This window comes from Phasianus colchicus, chromosome 3, assembly GCF_987193195.1.
Source record: "Phasianus colchicus chromosome 3, bPhaCol1.hap1.1, whole genome shotgun sequence".
In the NCBI taxonomy this organism is placed as follows: Eukaryota; Metazoa; Chordata; class Aves; order Galliformes; family Phasianidae; genus Phasianus; species Phasianus colchicus.
This window is the reverse complement of record NC_143438.1, coordinates 30,013,261-30,037,390: the sequence shown is the minus strand read 5'-3', so window position 1 is coordinate 30,037,390 and position 24,130 is coordinate 30,013,261. Positions and strand designations below refer to the sequence as shown.

The 24,130-nt window shown below is 37.2% G+C and overlaps 1 protein-coding gene across 12 annotated transcripts in view; it reads right to left on the bottom strand.

Moving 5' to 3' along the window:
• The window catches only part of FHOD3 (formin homology 2 domain containing 3), a 367,457-nt gene that overhangs the window by 20,398 nt on the left and 322,929 nt on the right, over nucleotides 1-24,130 (bottom strand). For 9 of the 12 annotated variants that reach the window (XM_090137189.1, XM_090137192.1, XM_090137194.1 and 6 more), the window contains 7 exons: nucleotides 23,921-24,103; nucleotides 21,349-21,468; nucleotides 20,728-20,889; nucleotides 11,092-11,282; nucleotides 9,244-9,436; nucleotides 4,052-4,075; nucleotides 1,220-1,391 (listed from right to left, as the gene is read on the bottom strand). In XM_090137189.1, the coding sequence (XP_089993315.1) occupies nucleotides 1,220-1,391; nucleotides 4,052-4,075; nucleotides 9,244-9,436; nucleotides 11,092-11,282; nucleotides 20,728-20,889; nucleotides 21,349-21,468; nucleotides 23,921-24,103 (1,045 nt within the window). The remainder of the gene's footprint in view (nucleotides 1-1,219; nucleotides 1,392-4,051; nucleotides 4,076-9,243; nucleotides 9,437-11,091; nucleotides 11,283-20,727; nucleotides 20,890-21,348; nucleotides 21,469-23,920; nucleotides 24,104-24,130) is intronic. The other 3 variants (XM_090137190.1, XM_090137198.1, XM_031589157.2) reach the window with 1 other exon arrangement.

Below are 24,130 nucleotides of genomic sequence, written 5' to 3'. Positions count from 1 at the left end.
CCTTCCTCTGCCTCTGCTATTCTTCAGGGGAACACAAGCTGACTCTCATTATCAGGACACACTGCTCATTAGCAGTCAATGGATTACTTCAGCTGTTGGGCTTGGACAGAGCAGCTTGAATTATTTCATCTTTTTACTTTAGCTAGCTGGCTTGCTTCTGAAACTGGAGCAGTGAAACCTCCTAATTAAACAGAATCAAGGTTTAAAACCTTAATAACCTAAATGCTTGCACACAGTGGTGAATGCTCTGGACATGGTATAAGTGGCACCGAAAAGAATGAAGAAAATGTACAATATCTAGATATAAGGGAAAAGAAATACGAAAACAGAAAACTATGAACTTAAATGTTTCATACTACTGAACTAAAGGTGTTTAGTTCAGTAGTACCCCCCAGGTAGCATTTGTATAGGAAGGCATAAGGCAAAGACAAAAGAAAACAAATTGGTGATCTCAGTCTCTGCAAAATGATTTAGCAACAAGGAAGTGGTTTAGTGGCTGCTCTTCTGAAGAGGTATACCAGTGAATCACGTCTTGGACATAAAGCAAAGGTATCTTATTGCCAGAAATGGTTTTATCATTGAACTCTTCTATCAGAGTATCAGGTGTTGGAAACAAAGGATTGGGTCAGGTTTTCATTTCCTCTGTGTCAGCTTTAAGAAGTCATCTATGCTGACACTAGAAAGAGCAGAGCACTCTGGACCTCAGAGAAGGAGGCTGGAACAGAAAGGAGGTGCAGGACAGTCCAAAGCCATTTTTTATGTCCCTAGGCCCCACTTAATCCAGTAGCTCTGCCGCTTATCAAAGATCTTTTGTCTTTTTCTTGCCCTTTTTTCTCTCCTATCGTTCATAAAATGCTGCATGGCTCTTTCTCTTCAATTTGAGTTGCTTCTTTCTCTTGCTTCTGTTCAAAACCAGGAGAAATCCACACCATGTATATCCCATTTTGGTTTCAAATGAAAACAGGAATAGAAACTGGAGTGTGAGTAAGCAGTGAAGCTGATGAGGCAGAGGAGAGAACTTTGCTGCTCTGTGCTTGCACTGCCCCCCAGCAAATACTTTGGCTGTATGCTCCTGCTCAAAATTGCCACCTCCAGTGTGCAAATACTGGGGTTTTCACCTCCCTTTCTGACTCTCTGCCATCTTTTCAGCCATGCTTAGGTTGCCCTGCAGCTTCAGTGCCACTTAGGAAGATAACTACAGGAGGCTGCCAGCACTTACCCCGGCTGATCCGGCTGCGAGTGCGAACCCCCAGCGCCGTGGTGCTCTCCCCGCTGACAGAGGAAGTCTTCAGCACAGCCTTCATGTTCTCGTGCTCTGCGGCATCCTCGGCATACTGCAGGCCCTGGGGCTGGACTGGGGAGGAGGGTGAAGTGCTGGAGAACTTGCCAGACTGTGGAAGGAAAGCAGATTTGTGTTTTTAACCAAAAAGAATACAGACAATGGGTCAGCCTCCAGGTGATGAGTTGTAAGAGGGGAAGCCTAAATCCTTGTCCTTGCAGATCATTGAATGGTTTGAGTTGAAAGGGACCCTTTAAAGATCATCTAGTTCAACTGCCCTGCAATGAACACCTACAGCTAAATCAAGGTGCTCAGAACTTCTCCTGCCTGGCCTTGAGTGCCTCCAGGGACATGGCATCCACAACCTCTCCCAACAACCTGTTCCAGTGCCTCAGTAATCCTTATCATAAAAAACTTCTTCCTCATATCCAATTTAAATCTTCCTTGTTTTAGTTTGAAACCACCTCCCCTTGTCTTATCACAACAGACCCTGCTAAAGAGTCTGTCCCCTTCCGTCCCCTTCTTTCCTATACCCCCGATGTGGCTTTATCCTTTACCATAACCTTTCACTATCAAGGCATGACTGTCAGAGCAAGCTGGTAACACCAGGGTCTCTGGTCTGCCTCTCTGCATTGCTACACAGAGAACTTTCACATCGCTCAAAAACACTGATATGTGCAGTAAACTTAAAATACATTGCCAGTAACGCTGAAAAAATCCCCGGTCCACACACACCCAGCCAAATTATTTCATGGCCAAAACACAAAAATTGCTGTCAGCAGTTAGGAGAACAAACAAAACCTTAGAGAGATTTTGGAATCTGCCCTCTGCTTGCCCAGCCCACCCGTGACTTCGCTGTCACCACAACAACGTTAACAACAGCAACTGGATTAGCTGCACACAACAGCTCCATTAGCTACTAAAACCAGCCCTCCAGAAATGAAGCCAGGTGAACAACAGCAGGAAAGGAATGGAGGCTTTCAGAGGAGAACAGGGGCTTGCATCACTCTGCATAGGAAGCAGAAGTGCAGGCTGCTCTCCTCCTCCAGCCTGAAAAAGGCTGCAACAGTGATAATCACTCCATTACTCTCATCGACAGAAAGACTACAGCATATCTGAAATATAGTCCTAGCCACAAAAAAGACAGGCTCTCATCAGCAAACAGACATCAATAGATAACGCCCCTTGCTGTTTTTAGTACTATCAGTTTTCAGAAACTGAAATATGTTCTCTTTTTCCTTTTAATCTTCCTTATTCCTACAGATCCTACAGACAAAAAGGAAGGTGTGCTGCATTCTGTTCCTCCTCTGCATACTAAACAACATTACTTATTAACTTGATGGTATCAAGCCAGTCAGCTTCAGCAATGCAGACCTCAGTGCCTTTCCTTTGGAGAACAGAAAATTGCAAGAAAAGGCTCTGCTGTACTTTCAGAACTTTGATCGAGTCCCCTGGGCTGTTAGACTGCAAACTAAAAATATTTCATCTGGAAACCACCAACAGGATCATCCTATTCTAACATAATGACTTTTCGAGGTAGGACAGCAAGCTGAGTAGCAAAACAATAATCCCTACAAGGCACTAAGTTAAATATAACAGTGTGATATTTATTTTTAATACTGAGAAGTTTGTTTTGTTTTTAAAGTACTAGCTTGGGATATTTTGATGTGGAAGATGTGCAAGTGCTAGAATATCATGTGCAATTAATAGCAAAAAAAATTAGAGAGAAACTTCTTTGAAAGTACATACAGCTTTTGCATTTAAGAATACTCACTTCTATACAATTGGTTGTAAATCTAATCAATACTGCCTTAGGAAAAGTAAAAGGATAATGACTTCAGATAACCATTAGTATTCACACATGTTAGTTAAACTCTGGCATAAAAAGTCTATTTCTGTAATTTTCTTTCTGCAGCCAAATCTACGTAGCATAAACCATCACCAGGGAGAAGCTACATAGCCATAAACTTTCAGACACTGATGTACATTGATGCCCAAGCCTCAGCCTCTTGAACAAATAAGTGATATGTTGAAACACTGAGCTTTAAGCCACATTGTTTATGTTCAGTGCCTGATGCTGAACAAAAAATGCATTGCACAATAGATGCTCTGCAAAGTAATAAACTGGTTTATTGTGAATATAACTACTACTTTATTGTTCTTGAATTATTTATTCACTCCTCAATTCATTTTAAACATCATCTTCAGGAGTAATTCATGACAAATGTATGAACTATGCCATAGCTAGCCTCTATGGTGAATCAATTATCTTGTTCACATTTCATATGGCAAAGGTAACCATTACAGTTTACTTTGCATCCCTATATCTTGATGCTTTTAAACAATTTATAAAACAGGAATAGTTGGATACACACAGCTTAATAATGATTATGAAATTATCATGGAAATCCTTAACTGCAAATAAACTGATGATCCTTACAACAGTTAGATCACTAACTACTTTGCAGTTTAGCAGACAGATGCTAAAAGAAAACAAATGATGAAACTTTAAATCATTAAGTCCTCAGATCAAATCAATCTCAATCAATATCAATAGGGATATCCCTATTCAAGAGAGCAGGTATGCATATGGCTAAAGCTGACTGCAAAAATGCACTCTTATGATAGAGACAAAAAGCTATGAGAAAAGTGTCATGGTTTGTAGTTCCAATTGAGCAGATGAATTGAGCAGTCCATAGTATCTGAGTTAGAAGTTAGATGTCACAGCACACAGGGGACATGGGAATGACATGCTCTTTCAAAGAACCATACCTCAGTGTCCTCTTCTTCATCAGTCTGCCACCGGAGACAAAGGACAGGGCAGAGAAGGACAAACAGGAAGATTTAGGAAGGACAGCATGGTCAAACCACAAAGTAAGAGGTAACCATGGTACTGTTTATACAATTATAGGAGGCCGTAAAAATACGAAACATATAAGGAATTCATTCCTTAGACAATCGACTGGCTAATGTCTTTCAATTAATGCAACACAATCGTACTATAAACAGAACACACTGTCACTGTCAGTAGAATAAGATTTCCTGTTTTTTCTTAGAGAATTTATGAACTGTAATTATTCCTAAGCCATCATATTTCTTTCTCCCTTGAGTCATAGAGTTGCTTGCCCATTTTTCACCTTGAGGAAACAGAAGGAAGGACTCTCTTTTTTTCAGCTCTGTTCAGAGCATGGAGGTCCTGCTTGCTTTCTCCCAGTGCAGAGGTCAGTTTCTTGGCAATTCCCTATTCTCTACACTTCAGTGCTTGCTTTAAATCCCTTTTAAGCTTTTTTTTTTTTTTTTTCTGACTTCAAGTTCCAATTGAACAGCACTAAAATCAAGTGCTAAGTAGTCTTTGAGTATGTGTTTAAAGTTCTTCAGTAGCTGCCTGATACCAGATCCTGGGAATTACAGAAATGTAATTATCCTTTGCTAGTCAGGGCTTTCTCTCTCCATGACTGCAGACATGTATAACTATTCAGATAGTTACACAACATAAAAGGTAATGGGCATGTCAAAATATTATGGTACACAGAGTGTTCTTCAATCTGGAAGTTTACAGGGAATTAGCAAACATTTTTCTTTACTGTGATGTAAAAAACAAAACAAAACAAAAAAACCCACTTAGATGGTTCCACAAGTGAAACAGTTTCTCAAGAATCTGGGCTGCCTGTTTCCATAACTTTAATTTAGATCTAGAAATCTGATGCATCTTTTTAACCTGTGGGTTTTATTTTGCTTCTTTAAAAGAAGCATTCCACCAATTTTCTTCCCTCCTTTGTGTTACTAATACATATTTTTCATCTTATCTCCATCTCAACTATGATTTCTGTCTGGGATTGATACATTCTGTTCCAGAAACATTCGTCATTAAAAGTGAAAGCCTGATTTACTTTGGCCCTCAGCTTAGTTTCAGCACAATCTCCATAAGAAGATTAGCTGTGAGAGTGCTGTGCAGCATATTAACATTACTTTTTAAGGGTATGTTTTATTCAAAGCATGAGATGCCTATTTTGCTTAGGACACAGTGGCACTGACAGTTAGACAAGCAGATATTTTGCAGAGGGACCTTGGCAGGTATGTTCCCTATGCATTATGAAAAGATCCATTTGTTTTTTCCAGCCCCTGGGGAATGGGGGGGAGGGTAGGGAGTCACATAGTAAAGCAATCCATCAGAAGAAGGCCACTTCCCTTTTTGGCATGAATTAGAAACAGAAAGGAGAAGAACAGGAAGCAAGAACATGCTTGTGTTCTAATCCATGTGTAAACCTACCTAATAAATAAAAAGCAGGAGGAGAGCAAATTAAGCTAAAAAACATGCAGAAGGTACTGAAGGAAAGGTGCAAGAGCAGAATGCATACATTACAAAGAATGTGCTCCAGACCAAAATGAATTATCTCAAGCCAGATTTTTACAGGGAAAGTCCCAGATGCTGACTTTCCTGTCTGTTTAGTATAGCTAGAAGGTATTTATTTGCAAAGGATTTATATTAAGGGCAATGTACTCCTCACATCACTAGTTTCCAGGGCTTTGCTATTCTCATCCTCAAACCCCCAACTGCTGCTTGACACCCAAAGCTGCTCAGGAGTTGATCATTCCCTTCATGTTTTCATATTTGGAGAGCCATTTGCCCCTACTAAATACTGACAACAGGAACAAAGTAGCAAAATGAATGAACTGAACTTTAGTTTCAGGACGGGAATCCACTCTCATTCAGCTGTGTGCATTCTACCTTTCCTTCCATTTTCATTTCATTATTATACATATACTGAGAAATGTTAATAAATTGGGACAATTTTGACAGATGTAATATTACCAAAAAGCAATGGAACAATATTCCTAAATACCTCCTGTAGGAACAAAGTGTAAATTTTAAGAAAAAAAAAGGTTGCTTGATTCTTCTGTCATCCACTACAGGATGTTGCAAGACACTGTGGATATCTTCTCCCTTCCTTCTTCTCTCACTTCCCCCCCCCTCCCATTTTTCCTCTAGGCTAGCATTTGTATGTGGTGGATTTACCATTGAAAAATATTCCTGTTACATAGCAATTTTGGAATTGAGACTCTTAAGCATCATAAAAAGCAGAGCTTCATAAATCTGGGAGACAGATGCTTATATTACCTACTATTACTAAAAATCATTTAAAAGCTCAGACTCTAGTATCTATAATTCTATTTTTTCTCTCTTTTGCTTGCTTATTATTTCTAGTATGCCTGAACTGAGTGACTACTGTCACTGGCTAAAGTCAGATACAAGTGACACAGAGTTGGCAATTTTTCTGTGAAACTGTGACAACTTGCTGTTCTGTTTTCCCCTCTCCCTGTTCTGTCTCTCTCTCCTGCAGGCACCTTTCTCTGAGATTTGAACTGACAGTGCTCAGTCTGTTTCAACTACATGTAAAGATCTCTGTGCTAAAAGGCTAAAATAAAGATGAAAATTTGCCTGTTTCTCAGCCCTGTACCCTGTGAGCAGTTGCTGAAGCTGATGAAAGCTCTCCATGCATGGAGCCAGCAGACTGTCCAAGTGCCAGTACTCCTCTGCCTTCCAAGTCTGTGGGAGGCCAAGGTATGAGAGATGTGCCTTCTTGTTAAGGACTGCAATGGTTCTGGCTCACTGCTTTTCATTTTTACTAAAATTCTTCTTCTGCCTGAAAACAACGTACTATAGGGCTGGATCCTAAGGAAACTTTCAGAAGGACAGTGAAGTAAATATCAGATATTCACAGATGAATACTTAAAATTCTATTAATTCTTATTAGCACTAGTTTCTAAATAGAGTTTCTTTCAAATGTCAAGATCTAAAATTTCTTCTCTGCGTTTTCTTACAAATTCAACACACTGGCAGTGCATTACTGATATACTTTCCCTTCCCAACGCAAATATAAAGCAGTAAGAAAAACAGGAACAGATACAAAGCACAGCCAACACAATAGTACAGTAAGACTTTTGTTTTTCATCACTCTGCACACAAAAATCTTCCATAATTCCGACTCTAAAATTTGTTTTGAGGAAGATTTGACTATGAAGTTGTCAAAGAAAGCTATGTAATGTAATTTAATTCTATTTTACTAGGTATTGCAATCAAACGAATGGTTATTGAGGCCATACCACTGGGCTACAGACAAAGTGCAAAGTGTTTTTTAGTAAGAAATTACCATATGGCTACATGAAGAACTCCCTCAAAGAACATCTCTGTAAGGGGAATTTCAAAGAATGTGTTTTTTCACTCCAGCGAAGTCTTTTTCTAAGCTAAAAAGACCATTATATAATTATTAAATAGTGATAGGCAAAAAATGTTCCCTTCCAGTGGGCCCAGAAGATTTAGGTGCAATATCACCTGTCAGATGGCATTCAATTGCCAAATCTCAACATTATATTGAGCTCCAAACAATACATGTTCTAGGTAAAGCCTAACTGCCTCTTTTCTTACATTTTCAGTCAACAGCCTTGTTCTTCACTTACCAGCTATCAACCCTCATCCTTTCTCTTGTTTCAAAGGCTATTTTCTCTCTGCTTCCTGAACCTAGCTTTTAGTGGTCACATTTCCTTTTCTCTATCACATTTTCTGCAGGAGTAGGACTTAGAGAAACTTCTCCGTTATGCTGCAGCCAATTCTCCTAGATATGCAATAAAGAAACACTATGCTATATACTAAGAAAACAGGAACTCCTTTACATCTTACTACTCTTTAAAATAAAAAGCATTGAAGCTACCTGAGGAAAAGAAAAATTTAATTTACTTATCTCTTTGATGAAAGTTATCTTTTATCTCCTATAGAATACAGTAGAAAGACTGTGGAGCAAGTGAAAAAAATTATCGCAGCTCCTCAGTGGTAGTTTTGAAAGTTTGTGTAACTGTATTATACCCTACATGCAAAATTAAAATCCATTCCTTAACCTGAGGCTAGACCAAAAGGAAAATCTTTGGAGATAATAACACAGGTTTAACATTCCTTGTAGATGGGGCAGATATCCAGATTTAAAGAGGATATTGCCAGGAAAGATTTACAAACGATTGTGAGTCAATGGATTAAAAATAATCTTTATTTATATCAATCTCAATGCATACACATTTTTTGACCTAAGTTGCTGGACTCATAAAACTCCAATCAGTTTAGGCCTTTTTCTGCCAAAGGCAGAGGTAGCTTCATATGCAATGAGCTACTCTCATCTAATTGAGACTCCAGATTCAGATTTTGAGACAGTTGGAAACTTTTATTAAGTACTGGCACTTCTTAAAAGTTTATTTGGATTGAGTTAAACTACATCAACTTAAAAAAAACAATAAAAATAAAATCAAGGCTTTTTTTAATGCTTACCATGCTGAGAAAACCACTCTTTCTAAAAATTTATTTTATCAGAATGCAAGAATACTTTCAGCAAAGCTTGCAGGATAACATCTACTGTGTACATAAATTTGTCAGGTTTTTCAGAACCCCAGTGTAGTCTGTTATAATAAAATAGTCTTGTCTGTGCTTTAAAGGTAAGGAGGAATATTTTTGAGTGGGCTTATATGTATATACTTATAAAATATGTCAAATACTAAGATTAAAGGCTATATACATCAGGATATTCAAAGATGAGAAAAAAAAATCCTTTTAAAATTCAGTTGTAATCACTCAAATGGCTACAGTGGTCCATCATACGTGATCTTTTGATGCCCTCACCTAGCAGCCTAATTCTACAGTTTTCATTCGTCTTTTTGTATTCTTGGCTGATTAGGTATACATAGCTCCTGGTGTCCTCTAGAGATTCTGTGCACTGTTTTAGACACACAGAGGAGCTCTTTTTGGATGCATCTGGGTTTGTTCTCATTCTATAAATTAGTACAAAGCAAAATGTACCCATTCTCAAGGACAGAAGCTGTTATTTACTGTAGAAGAACTTCCTAATTATAATAAAAAAGGTTAGAAACAACATTCAATGTTTTAAAAATTGATGCTTTGGGAGATGTATTTTGCCACTTACATCTGTGATCATTTTTCCTCTGGTCTTGTTTCTTTCCCTGTGGTTAGCTCGTTTCTGCTTTTGCTGCAGGACTCGTTCCCTGGTGGTACGGTATTCCAGAGCAAATTCACTAATAATTTTGCAGAACTTATTGATGTTGACTTCACGTATTGCATAAGGAGGATGGCCCATAAATAACAAAAATGAGTGAAACCTGAAAAAGAATGAGTTTATGAATGCAAAGGAGACAAATCTTTATTTACAGTTTCTAGGAAAAACAGCAGCATTTCAGTGAATTCATTTACTAATTTATTACTCCCATAATTTCATTTGTGCTACAAAATTTTTATGAATTCTTTGCATAACATTGTTATGCTTTATAATTAAAACCATAAAAGTGCAGTCTATGATAACTTCCCCCCAGTCCAATTTCCCAGGCCGATGCAGGAGATAAGATTTTTATGGAACTCTATCTACTTTATATGACTAATTTGGCATGTGAACAACCAACTTCATTGCAGTTATAGCAAAAAGTATTTATTAAGTTTCAATTCTATTTATTTGTATTAGGCAACTTCAAAAAGGCTGTTACAATGTTGGAGAAAGTCTAGACAAGAAGAATGCAGATTTACAGACTAGTAAAGACAAAAAGAAAAGAATTTCTGTTTCATAAAGATGTCAATAGTTATATTATCTCCCAAATACTTTACTTTGGGATATGATCAATTCACAGTTTTACCAGTTCCATGGCATTCAGAACTTTCACACTATTTGCAACTTTTACTATTGCTTCTATTTTTCATGATTTACAATAGCACTTTGAGTGTTTAAAAATGCATGTGAATCTCTTTAACTGAAACTGTATCCCCAGTGATAAAAGTTTTCCCAACCCTGGAAAGACGCATTTTCACAAATACATTTTTGGAGAAGTCTATAGCATTTGTTGCAGCACATAATGTGAAGAACTTAGCATTTTTTTATTTGTACAATGCGTACAGAACAGGAGATTGGTGAATCCATTTCCCTTCTGCAAGTGGGATTTCTTCTTATGTATGGCATGAAAAAATGTCATTATGAAAACAAAAGAAGAGCTGAATTAAATTCTGAATTTGTATATTCACAAAATTTGGGATCATTTGGACTCCAGATCCTAATTTTGACCTAAGCAATATGGAAATACTTCAGAAAATAGAAACTCTCTCAAAATTTCATTAGTAAACTGTAGGAAAGTAGTTAACTTAATCAGATGACTCAAGCTCATATAGCTTCAGGTTTATCATGGAATTATCACGTATATGTACACTGCAGAGCACTAAAGTTAGCACCAACTCCATTGGATGAAAATAAATCCAACAAGTTCTAATGAAAGGAATTTTAATTTCCATCTTCAGCTATATAGACATAAAACACATAGTCATAGATCTTGTAGGCAGAGGTGTGCTGATTAAAGAGTAACTCATTGTGTAGGACTCCTTTCAGCTTACATGTATGACATATTTGTCATTAGAACTTCAGTACTGTGCTATGATATATTCTTGTCAACCAGACAGTAAGCTGTTTCCCCTCCAAAGTATTCAAGGGAGGACAGAAAACAATGAACTTAAAAAAAGTTGCTCGCATTTGGGGGTTAGGAGTTCAAAGGTCCAATTACTGCACCTTGGGAACAAATGATTGCCTGGATCATTGCATCTTTTGATCAGAAATACAGAAACTTCCTTGAGTGAGGATATTTCTTAAACAGTGTCATTGAGAATTTATGCACCATATAAACACAGCTTAAACATTTATTAAAATTGTATTTGTCATAATTTATAATTTTAGCAAGTTACGTATTGCCAAGATAGCGCTGCCTCCAGCCTAATTCTGTACCTGTTAATTATTCTTCTATGAACAATCTTCAGGATTATGATTCTTTCTGCACAATCCTTGAGGAACTCAGACATTTTTTGTTTTAGAGTTGGCTTCATTTCATGCTTTGCTATAGCTTTAAGGTGATCCCAAGATGCTTTGCACCGTCTTTCCATCTGACACAAGTTTTCCTGGAGTTGTTCAAAGTCAACCTAAAAAAAAAAAAAAAAAAGAATATTTAACACTTCAACAAAAATCATTTTGGTAACATATTTGGACATCTGAACAGTTTAATTCATGTAAAAGAATAATATTTATTCACATTATTAATTCCTGCTAAATAATTATGAAATCATAGAATCACAGAACTGTTTGAGTTGGAAGGGACCCTTAAAGGTCATCTAATTCAAGTCCCCTGCAATGAATAGTGACATCTAGAGCAGATCAGGGTACTCAGAGCCCTGTCCAGCTCTGAAATCTCTCTCTCTGTTGTACTTTGTCTACATATGGGATGTTGGAAAGTATGGAAAACTGAAATAAAATAAATATCCTTGTAAACAGTATTTTTAAGTTTAATTTTAATTTTGATCTTGGAGGCCCAGCACCTGCAGAAAGTACAATAAAACACTGTGATGTACTTTTTTCCCTGCTAAAATCTTCACAACTACCTTACCCAGTAAGTTCTATTGAGGCAACACAAACTTTATCTCCCCTTCTCTTAATCTTTTTCTCTACTACCCATAGCTTTTCATACCGTGCTTGTTGCTCACTGTATTCACCAGCCAACACTTCACCAGCTTAGAAAGCACTTGGATATATTCCCTTAATTGCGTGCTGACTTCTAATAAAAAAATTCAGAGGCTAGAATTTTTTTAAAAGTGTTATTCAAAGCAAGTGTTATTTAGTGATCTGAGTACTACCTTTCATCCCTTGATATACAGTGTGAATTTTTTAGCTTCTAACATGATTATATAATGTCTTTGAAAGCCCATCAACACAGTTAAAATAAACTATTGCATCCTACAGTAACGGTCATCAGGACAGAAGCCAACACATTCCATGGAAGGTGAAAAAGAGGTTCTCCCTCACTCATCATCCAAAAAAGGGGTTCAGATCACACTGGTCTACAGAAGTCACTCAGAATGTGTTGCTAATAACTGGACAAAGTGCTTTAATTACCCAGACACAGAAGATAAGTGTATGAACTCAACAAATTTGAAAACTACCCAGCACATTCTTAAATTCTAAGAAAGGAAAAATGTATTTTATAATGCCACTTCACAGTTCAGATGAACTCAAGCTATAAAACGCAGATTTAGCTGTCAGATTCCAAACACATCACTTTGAAATGTTACAATCCGGAACTCCAGTTAATTCCTTAATGCTAAATGAAAATCAGTGACAGAGACAGCTTTTAGTTCACTGCAGAGTGAACTACAAATGACTGTGCTCAAATGGGAGTGTATTTTCCTATGTGCTAAAAGCTATTCATGACTGCAAAAGAAATTAGCCTTGGAAACCAGCTATTCCAATTCTGGAAAAGCCTGGATTAAAATCTTTTCAGCTGAGATAAATACCTAATGGAGATAAGTATCAATGTAAGTTTTCTTCTTTTTATTTTAAGTCCCAATTCCTAATATTGGTTCCAACATCATATCACACAGAATGAAGTTTTTATCTGTATACAGCACTGTTGAGATCTATGCTAAGTACAGCCATAAGAAATCCATTATGATTAAAAATCTCCTGGTATTGATTGCATTTTTTCTTGCTGTGATTTACAAAGTGATGATTTTATCCTCATCACAAGGAAATAAAAACATCCTTTGATCCATTCTGCTATTCAGAAAAGCCCTGCAGGCAGAGCAGCTGTGGGGTTTTTGCTTTCTCTAGCATATCAATGTATATATGTTTGATTTGGTTTTTTTTTTTTTTTTTTTTTTTTTTAAGTCTCTTCCAGGTCAGTATTTTCACTGTTGATGATAAACACATTGCTGCTCTCCATAGATGATGTATCTAAAACACACATGGGAAGAAATGCTAGCATTCCTATAAGGAATGCTAAAAAATAAAGTCAGGAGGAGGTATTTCTACATTTTACAACTAAGAATCATCCAGTCTGGGAGGAGAAGCTTCTCAGCTCCTGCTACACAGAAGTTTAATTCTATGAAATGATATAAAAAAAACCTGAGTTTTAATATACCAAAAATCTTTGATGATCAAGCTGGTAGATCCTCAAGAGAGATCTCTGGAGAACAACAGCACATCTGTATGGAAGAGTTCTGGCAAATTCCTTAATGCTTGACACCTAACTGTCAACATGCTAACTGTCAGTGTATTCACAAATGTGAGCAATTTCACTGGGGATCAGGGATGTCAGGTCTTGCTAAAGGATGCACAGAATCTTTAAGCACAAATGAAAATTTTCAGAGACAACCACATACTCGATTGATGTTTCATGAAATGCTATTTCACTAGAACAAATTACGCAGATATTTCTGTGATTTTCCATAGAGTCCTGAGATAAACAGAGTTGAGACACAGAAGCAAATACATTTCAGTTTGTCCTAGGCCTTAGATGCAAAGAGGTGCATAGAGCTTTTTCACCTGTGCAATATGCCATAATATATACCTTTCCTCTAATCAAGATCTAGAAGCTGCTTTCCATCACAGCACAGAGAAATACAGCTAAGTCTTCAGATCTTTCTAGAAAAAGAACCAACAGAACAATAATACTAGTACTTATCAGCCTGGTGACAAGATCCAGATGTTCAGAATGGACTGCGTATCAAAATATTTCATAGTTTGCAGCTTTAGAGTACTACCTGCATGACATTTCAAATGTCAGTTTTCTCTCTGCTGTGAAGCCAAATGCATCTTGCACAATAAAGAAGTTTTTATTGTGTTCCGAGCAGCATCAGTTCAATGACTATGTGACCAGTACTCTATGCACATCTGTGTCATAGAACAGCTGGTAACTGCATCAGTGAAAAATGTATGTAAAATGCGAATACAACTACAAAGCAACAGTTTAGCAACATTCTAAGAGGTAACTGACTATGAAAGATGAGAGCAGTGGTCCAAACCTAGATCAGTATTTGTACACAACCTTTTAAAAGCAATCACAGTGTTCAGCAATACCTTTACAATTCCCTTTTGTTGTCATTTTTGCCTCTATTGTTCTTTTAGGGATGTCTTCCAACAATGAAATGTGACAAATACCTTGTAAAAGAGACAGTGATAACTAATGATTGCAGGGACATGTTGCAGTTCAGAGATAAGGAGAAAACAAACGTGTTCTCTGTGCATCAGTGTAACATACATAAAGAAACAGGAATAGACATATTTACCACCACACTAACTTCCTGGTATCCCATATAGGCAGCAAGGATTGCACCTTTCTGTATGTTTGTTTCCAACACTTTACTAAAATAATTCACACTGTATAATGTTGGAAATATTGATTTGCTGGGATTTTTTTGTTCATTTTTTTCTTGAAGAAAAAGAATTCTTCCTTGCAGCTGGAAGATCATGCTATGACTAAGGAATTCAGGTGAGTTTTGCATCATGTTGTGAACTTCAGGAGACTTTTAAACAGCAGGTGTTTAGATAACAACTGATGAGGTATTATTTTATAAATACGCTCTGCTGAATAAAAGGAAGCAGTAATCTGAAATGGCCATTACAGCTTTCTCCTTGGACAGCAGCATACAGATATTGTGCCCAGCCCTGAGACTTTCAGTAAGGTGGAAACACCTTCTTCCTCCTCAACTCAGTACACATATATGCAAAAAGAGATAAAGCTTGCTGCTCCTACTTCTCATCAAGTTCTACTTGCTCATCAAGTTCAACCACAACCTAACCATACTTCTCTAACAAACAACCCTCCACTAAATCATGTCCCTGAGCCACATCCACATCCAAACGGTTTTTAAACACATCCAGGGATGGTGACTCAACCACCTCCCTGGAGAGCCTATTCCAGTGCTTAACAACCCTTTCTGAAAAGAAGTGTTTCCTGATAACCAACATAAACTTACCCTGGCACATCTTGAAGCCGTTTCCCCTTGTCCTGTCACCAGTGAGAAGAGACCAACCCTGCTCTCACTGCAATCACCATTCAGATATTTGAAGAGAGCAATAAGGTCTCCCCTCAGCCTGCTCTTCCCCAGACTAAATAGCCACAGTTCCTTCAGTCTCTCCTCGTAGGGCATATTCTCCAAGCCCTTCACAAGCCTTGTTGCATTTCTTTGGACCTGCTCCAGTACCTTTTTGCCTAAGGCAAAAGAAACTGTGGTCTTAGGCTCTTACGCAAAGTAAAAATAACTCTTCTTTCAGACACTGAGTAATGTTTATTTTCATTTATAAAACAATTTAAAAAAGGCAACTTTCTAAATTCTTGTGGAATATATTTGACATGTTCCTCCTTCCTGCTGACGGTTTCTTCTCCATTCACAGCCACACTAACTGAAAAATATTCAGAACTAATTATTATTTATCTGTGAAATCTCTTGCTAAGCCCACTGTTCAGTCTTCTGAGAAGTGCCTTTGTAGACACTTGCATCAGAGCAAAGTAGCCAGAGATGTTCCATCCAAACAGGCTACTTAATGAGATATAAGCCCTGAATGGTCAGTCTCATACAGGAAACCTCTGCCATAAGTCATTAATGGGCAACTTTAAAAAAAAAAAAAGCTATTTTTCAGTTTAAGGCACCACTGTATTTTTGCACAGTGGACACTCAGATCAAGAATAAAACCTTCTAACCCCATGCCAGCAACTCCAGCACTAATTTTAGTTCCTTTCTATCATTACTTATTGCTTACTACCATAGTAATGGATGACTTGGAATAAATCATAATAACAAAAAGAAATTCTATCAGGTTTCTCACTTCACTGGGTTGAGACAACAATATCACAAGATATACCAACAACCAAAATGACTTCAGTTCTCCCTCTTTTCACCTGACTCTTTTTTCCTCCAAAAATCACCACCACTACCAACTGGCTCAGCATTTAGCTCCCTGCACATTCAGATGCCATGAACTTTTGATCCTTTAAAAAGCCTCCAGTAAATCCAATCTCATATATATAAATTACATATTTTCTACTTCATGAAATGCTAGACCATGCGGGTCATCCAGGCAGGACATGTTTCAGAGAACCTTCTAAGTCTTTGGGCTGGGGTTATTTGTCTACACATTTAGCTGTCGGCCACAAACATCTCTTGCTGACATAGGAAATGGACTCATAATTTTTTGGGAGAAGAGGGGTTGTTTAACGTGATTTGGGGAATTAAATGGGATGGTTCAAACCCTAAGTGGCTTCCTGTACCTCCTAAGGGCAGCATACACAATTCTAGGTACGCATTCCCATACACAGCCAACATCTGTAGCTGTTGTGAGATACCAGGTTATTTTTCCTTCAGCATTTCCTCATCTGGAATGTGTTCTGCACATAAGTTTCTTCTTCTATCTAGATCTCCTCTATTATCTGGGCTAAACTTGCTGCTACTGAGAGTACATAACTGTACTAAAATCTAAGACGCTGCACCTGTTTCCTGCCTCCTTTATTTACATACTTTCAGCTCTTGAAAAGGGTCAAAAACAATTTTCTCAAACAACTGGTGAACCCAAGGTTTATTTTCAAGATCACTCTAAACTATCCTACACTGTATTTTGAATACCAGTGCATAACTTGTTATTTAGCCTTGGTAACCTTGTTTAAGTTTTATGTTGTTTGCTAGTACATTTATAGTTTATTGCTACAGCTTGTTTCTCTTAGTGGTAAACAAATCCAGACAGTTTCTAAGCAAAACTTGAATCTCTGCATTTTTTTTATACCCACAAAGTGCATTACATAGTCTGATACCTTCCCAGGGACAAATATTGTCTCAAATTCACAGTGAAATGGCAACTATTTTATCACAGGTATTAGAAAGATGTACAGCATCACAGATAAAAACTTTCTCTCTTCAAAGTTATAGATAGTTTCTACAGTGGAAAACAGACAAATTTGAGGTGTTTATAATTCAGGGTCAGACTGTTCATTCTCACATTATTACAGGAATGAGTTCTGTCAGGGAACACGAAATCTTCTTTTCCTGAGATGGTTCAGCGCCAAACGAAACTCTGAGAATTTCTCCTTACAAATATGCTGTCCTCTGAGTGCAGTGACCTTTGGTGGCTTACATTCTAAACTCTGTCTTCTCCACTTTTCCCACTATTTGCCTTACTGAATATTGCAAGAATTAGCCAAGATCATTTTCATTGCAACTTGCACGCTGTTGGGCACATACTGTAATTAAGTGAAGTAGATGCCAGATCTTAGAGCAAGCAAAAGATAAAGGAGTTTCTGTTCATGCATTTCTGATTCCAGGGTAAGAGACATCCCACTAAAATAATTCTGGACATGAAAACACTGAAATCAACCCACTGATTAACAATTAAAGTAAAGAAGTGCTTACTGACCAGATCAATCTGTACAATACTTGCCTTTGCACTGTGCCTTAGTTCCTCCAACAATCTACAATAAGCACACTAATATGTGTGAGATCTATTGGCAAATTGGTTTATTGGAACTTTCATTGGTTTATGAAAGTTTACACTGGTAGGAAAAGAAGCAACAGCAGTAAGCAAAGATGCAGGTCACTTCTTGGTATCATGGACTTACAATACCACTTGCTGTCACTTCATCTGAAACACAACTGAAATAGCACAATGCTGTCAGGTACACGTACAAAACTAAACACGTTCTCTTTCAGACCAAATCCTGAAGTCTCATCTGCTACTGCAGCTCCATCCTCAGTCTGATCTGACTACAAACAGCCAGCTGCCTCATCCTGCTCTGCTCCCACCTTTGCTCCTGCTAAGCCATGCACAGAGCTGGAGTAGCTGCAGCTGGCACTGTAAGAATGGCAGAGCCGTAAGAAACCTTGTGCCCCCATTTCCAAGCAAGCTTCCTTCCAGAGAAAATAATATTACTTTTGGCATTTTTTGTTTTTGTTTTAAGTAATGCAAGGAAAGCACCCTTGAGTGATAATTGCAGACAAATACTTTCTGTTGAGCAAGGCAAGAGAAGTCCAACTGAAGCAGAGCTGGAAGCAGCTGCTGAGTTTCCTGCTGCAGGGGTTAAAAAAAAGCCAGAAATTTGTTTTTTTGTAAGTAAATCCCTAAGGCAATTCGTGATTTACCCTATGGAAGTGGCCAGTGGCCAGCTTTTGGATGCATGGGGAAAATTATTCAAAGGGACCAAATTAAAGATTAACACCAATATCCAAATTGTTCGTGTAATTCCCTTCTTGCCATACAGGAAAGAAAACTGATAGAAACAACCCTGAGTTTTACTGCAGAAACCTGGGGGTTCTGCTTCTGTGTTAGATACAACACTTCTGGTACAATGCCATTTAAAAACAGCAATAAAACAAATTAACAAACAAATAAGCAAGTGCTCATAATCATGGGATCCTAACCAAACTGTGGTCCCAAAGGTCCCAAATGATCTTAGGTATTTTTATACAACTATGAAGACTTATACTTACATAGAGTTCTATTTTTTTTGTTATTTTTTCATATGTTTCTGTTGTTGGTTTTTTTTTGCCATTTTATGACTTCAGTTCTCAGCAAAAGGCAAAGAGTCTTGTAATATCGTACAAATCTTTTTTTTTTTTTTTTTAATTAAAAGAAAAAACTTTCTGGTGAGCCATCAAGTTTTTTTTTTTTTTTTTTTTTTTTGTGAACTAAGACTCAGGAAATTCTCATACGATGTGCAACTAAAGCAAAGGGGCATTACCATTTATCTATGGCATGGAAATTGTTTAGCCTTTGTGGTTTCTGAAAGATGTTTGTAGACAAAATGGAGCTCAAAATACAGCCTAATCCACAGTGAAATATTAGTTATCCTTTCCTGTCAGCTTTCCTAAACCAAGACTTTGCCTAGTCTGTGAACATTCTCTTGAAGAGGGCAGCTTGGATGGCTTCCATGTCCTAACTCTTTGATTTGTGGCAGCTAAGATCAAGTGGGAATAGAGCTTGTTAGAGTAATCCATCAGTGGTATAACACATGTAGGAACATCCCAAGGAGGGAGACCTTGGGCGTCACACAGAAGGTTAAGGCTATAATTTCTCTTAATGTGATTTTGTCTGGCCTTTTCAGAATTTCATCCGCTTTGGGCAGGGCCACTAGATCAGCAAACCACAGACTGAAAGACTTTCCTCAATTTTGCATGCTCTTAGACCTAAAAATTTTTTACAAGTGACTGCATCGAATTAAGCTTTCTTCCACTTTCTAAGGCTGAAAAACAGAAATAGAAGATTCACTTGAGAGTACCCAGTATTCTAAAATCCAGTGTGGATTTTAGAAAATGACAGCTGTTCTCTCTCGTGGCAATTTTCATTTTAGCGATTAATTTATGTAAAAAAGTGAAATAATTTCTTAACAATGAGAAAGGAGAAATAAATACACCTATGTTTTAATACATGAAGAATCGCTCAACAAAATCAACAAAAATAAAAAAAGCCTCAGCATGAGAAACCAGTGAAGGCAATAAAACGTAGCCTAAACATAGGCTGTACAAGAAGAAAACCAGTAGAGAAGAGATGGAGTCCAAAGAACAAATATCTAAAGATATAGAACAAAAGCCACAAATTCCCTTCTGGTATCTAAAGAAAGAAAAATATGTAGGAGGTCCTGGATGACTGGGGAGGAGAGAAACTGAGGAAGACAAAAGTTAGGGGAGGGAAGGAAGATGAACTCTTTTATCCAACTTCATTATGTAGGTGGCATATGGGGAGAGAACCAATTCTGGTACTTGCTTTTATTTTCTGTATTTTCTTTGTTAGCAGACACAAACAGCAAGTATTCAATTACAGAAACAAATTTGCTGGAGGAAGATGGCTTACAAAGCAACAACCAACCAGAAGAGAAGAATTTCTAAAGGCAATTAGAATAAAGCAATTCAGTTACTGACTGAAATGGGTATCTTTCACTACACTTAATAACTTGGAGAATGAGAGGACAGCAGAAATTTCACCTATCTTTTTCAAAAACAGTAAGGGAGATTCAGAAGACTGCACAGCTTCAAGTTTTATTACTATACCAGGTAATCTGTCTGAAAGAATAAATAAAAACAGACTGAGCAGACTGCTTTTATTTGGCATTCAATGAATAGAGTGATGACCAACCTAAATAATTCTATGATTTCATGAAATCTAGAGATAAAAGAAGTTTTTACTGTTCAATATATTAAAGAAAGTAAAAGCTGAAGCTGGCAAATACAACAACAAACAAAATTAGATTATGGAATTCAATGTCACAAGTACTTTTCTAGGAGCCAAAATATGAATTGATTTTTGATGTTTAAAAAACAACTGGATAACAGATTTTTCTTCCCCTCAATATATTGAAACAACATGGTTTTTGAAAAATAAGTAATTCCCCCATTTGATGCAATAATGAGTATTATGATTCATGAAATAAAGATTCTCTAGGAGAGATCTACTCAATCAAAGTTGCATATGCTCTCCTCCCAAGTAGCTGGTATTGGCAACTGTCAGAATCAAAACACTATACTAGATGGAAATTATTAATCAGCATTTTTATGTTGGTTATCTCAAGTTTAATCCATTAACGGGTTACATATATACATCCACCAAACATACCTTGGCTGACCTAGTGATGGCCCCAATTTCTGAATAAAGATCAGTGCTGTCTGGGAACTTTTCCACCACCATAGTGCAGACATGGTGCAGAAGGGACTGCTTATGCACTGTGTCCTTCACTTCTGGAACCTTCTCGAGGTAGCTCAACTCAAAAGCTTTGGCCTGTATGAGGGGAAAATAAGAAGAAAATAAAAATAAAAATGTTACTCCTTGCTATGCAGGTTAGTACATGAAAATGCCCAAGTAGAAGCATAGGGGAAAGAAGAATTTCAGAAGAAACTTTCTGCTTTTTTTTTTTTTTTTTAAACTGCTGAAGAATAGGCCTAAAATCACCCCATCTTCAGTGAAATGACTCATGACATAGTTATTGCTGTTTGAATGGTGAGCATCAACGCTGAACTCAAAGAACTTACATGAGAGAGTGCCTAGCTTAAAAGTTCTTTCAGGTTATGCAGAAAGAGACAAAGAGCACTCATGGAACACTAGTTCCATGAACTAGAACTAGTAAATTAGTTTTCTAATTTACATCCCTTGTAAGAAACAAATACTGGTTATAGCTGTAACAATGGCTTTGACTTCTGTTTTTTGAAGGAAAAGATCCAGGGGAAATGTCAGACTTACATTGGTTCCATTTAGAAAGTTCCCAATGGCTAGTAGAGTAGAAAGGATAAATCCCAAAGTTTTATTGTGCTCCAGTTGGTCCATTCCTTCCTTCAGGTCTAGAAGTGGTTCTGCAACTTCCTGCCATGAGAAAAGAAACAAGAAAATAAAGGCTGCAGTTGTCTATGGTTTCTTCTATTCTTTTTAATACTATTACTTTTTAATAGTTTAGATTAATAACTGCAACAAGTTCCTGAACTGCAATCTTGCACAGTGTAAACTGGCCATGTTTGATGGCTTTCTTTCATGTTCCACTTAATCAATCACAGCAAAGAAATACATAAAATACTTCCCCAATGTTGTTTACTTATGTATGCAATTAACTTATTTGTACTCAGGATTGCTCTTTTTCCAAATAGGAGAGGCAGTGTTAGTAAAGGGGCTGTTGCACTTGAATTAGAGACATGAATACTGTCCTAACCCAAATGATAAAAGAGCTTTTTATAACTATTCTCTCTAATCTTCAAGCAGACAAATAAACAACAACAAAAAAAGAGTTAAAACCTTGGCTGAATTGATGTTCATAGCCTGATCCTAAAGCTTTCTTCAAACAGTAGCCACCTCTTGAGTTTTAGATAGCACTTTATGCTCATGCAACTTTAAATCTGGTTTAAAAAAAACAAACAAAGAACCCCGCAACAACAACAACAACAAAAAACCCACACCAAAGTAACTAAAAAAACTACTGCAAATACGAAGCTTTAAAAGTGGGTCTCATTTTGATCTTTTAACTTAACGGAGGTTCCATCCACACATGTTATCTGAGAATAGGTATGTGAACTGATAAGACTTGAAAACATAAATTCTGTTCCATTACCTCGGGAAGTGCACTACACCAGAGAGTTCAAAGGAAGACAGTGAAGGCAATTCAGATGAGTGAGTTTATTTCTATCTTTGTGTGAGGCCCAGGGCTATTTATTTTATGTGCACAGTAACAGTTCATGTTGTTCCTATCTCCAAATGCAATCCTAAGCATCTCTGGGAAGCATTCTTTTCCCAAATTACTACACTTTTTATGAGCTAAGAAGCCAAAAATTAAGCTGTTATTTTAGACCAAGAGGGGAAAATAATGGCACAATTTACTGTGTCAGGGAAATGTAATGGGTTGTTCAAAATCTATAGTGATATTTTAGCATAAAAAAGAGCAGAGAGATTAAAAAAAAACCCATGTATTTCTTCTCACTACTGTGACTAGAAATTCAACTATTGGAGAGAGTATGTCAAATTCTACATAATTTAAGAGATGACACAGTAACTAAAGTTACACATACTTCATAGGGGAATTGCTAAATAATCCAAGACATTATCAAATCAAACTAAAAGCAATAAACCAATGCACAGAATTCTTTGAATTGATTTATTACTCAAGATTTTTTTGTTTTGTTGAATTATAGAGATGAAATCGCATTGCTATAAAACTGCTGTAAACACAGACTTTTACGTGCATTTTGCCTGCATCAATTTGCAAAGTGTTTAAAAATAATTCCTAAAAAGTTCATTTAAAATAGTCTGAGGATGTATAAAAAGGTAGCACAAGAAGCTCCCAAGCAGGCCATTTTGTACGCTTTCAAGTGTACAGAAGTGTACAATGCTCAGTGCTCTTCTACACAGTTCGTATTTATAATTACTCCAAATTTCTTAGTTTGTTGTAGCAAAAAAACCCACAAAGCAAACCAACAAAACAATCAACACCAAACCAAATGGTGTGCTAGACATTGTATAAATAAAAGAAATGGTAATTCTTGCCCTCTTTTAAAATTCACGTCTTACCTAGAGAAGACAAACAGATAATGCAGAAAAATCTTGTATCCTTTGCTACCACATAACATCCTCACCGCCTTTTTTAAAAAAACCTTAAATTATACTTGAATTAAATTTAAGGACTGGCCCTGAACTTCTGACAGAGAGACATCTGCCAGAATAATGTAATGTAAAGTATAAATGTAATGTAATATAAAGAATAATGTAAGGTAAATGTTCAATGTGCACTCAACTCCATGTGTGTCATGAATTCAGTAGTTTTGGTACAGGGAGGACCTGATAGAATTGAAAAGAACACCCTGAAGGATGCTCCTATCTTTTGTTTATAATTTTGAGAGTTACATATAGAAATAACTTTAATTAATAGTGTTTTCCTTACTTTAAATGGATGTAAGATCAGTATTCTCACGATACATTAGTGAATCCTGTTGTCCATTCAGTCTTCATCTAAGGAAAAAATTCTTACTGACTGAAACTATACATTTCCTGAATAGCAACATCTGGAACAAATGTGGTCAAGATTTAGCCCTCTTCTTTGTTCCAATGTCATTACTGTCTAATTAAAGGAAGGAAGACATAATCCCTAATTTTCTTTCATAGGAGGAACAAACTATGAAGGATCATTTCAGCTGTTTCCTGGTCAGCCACTGAAACAAAAGCGACTCATTAACTATTTCCACAAAATACACAGTCAAAATATATAGTAAGGACAGAGAAAGATTAAGCGAAGACTTGAACAGTGTCTCTCTCAGCCTCCGCATGCACATCTCACCTTTTCCACTATCTCATAGTCCAACTTGAAAGCCCAGAGCTGGAGCCTGGCAGAGAGTTCACTGATGGAGGAGAGGGTGAGAAGGAACTGTTCAGCACTGCCCAGGGGGACATCAGGGTTCGCCAGCTGTGCCTCCTGGATCTTCTGCTTCTCCTCCTCCGTTGGGATCATGGTCAAAATTTTCTGCAAAGGGAGATAAAAGGCAATCAT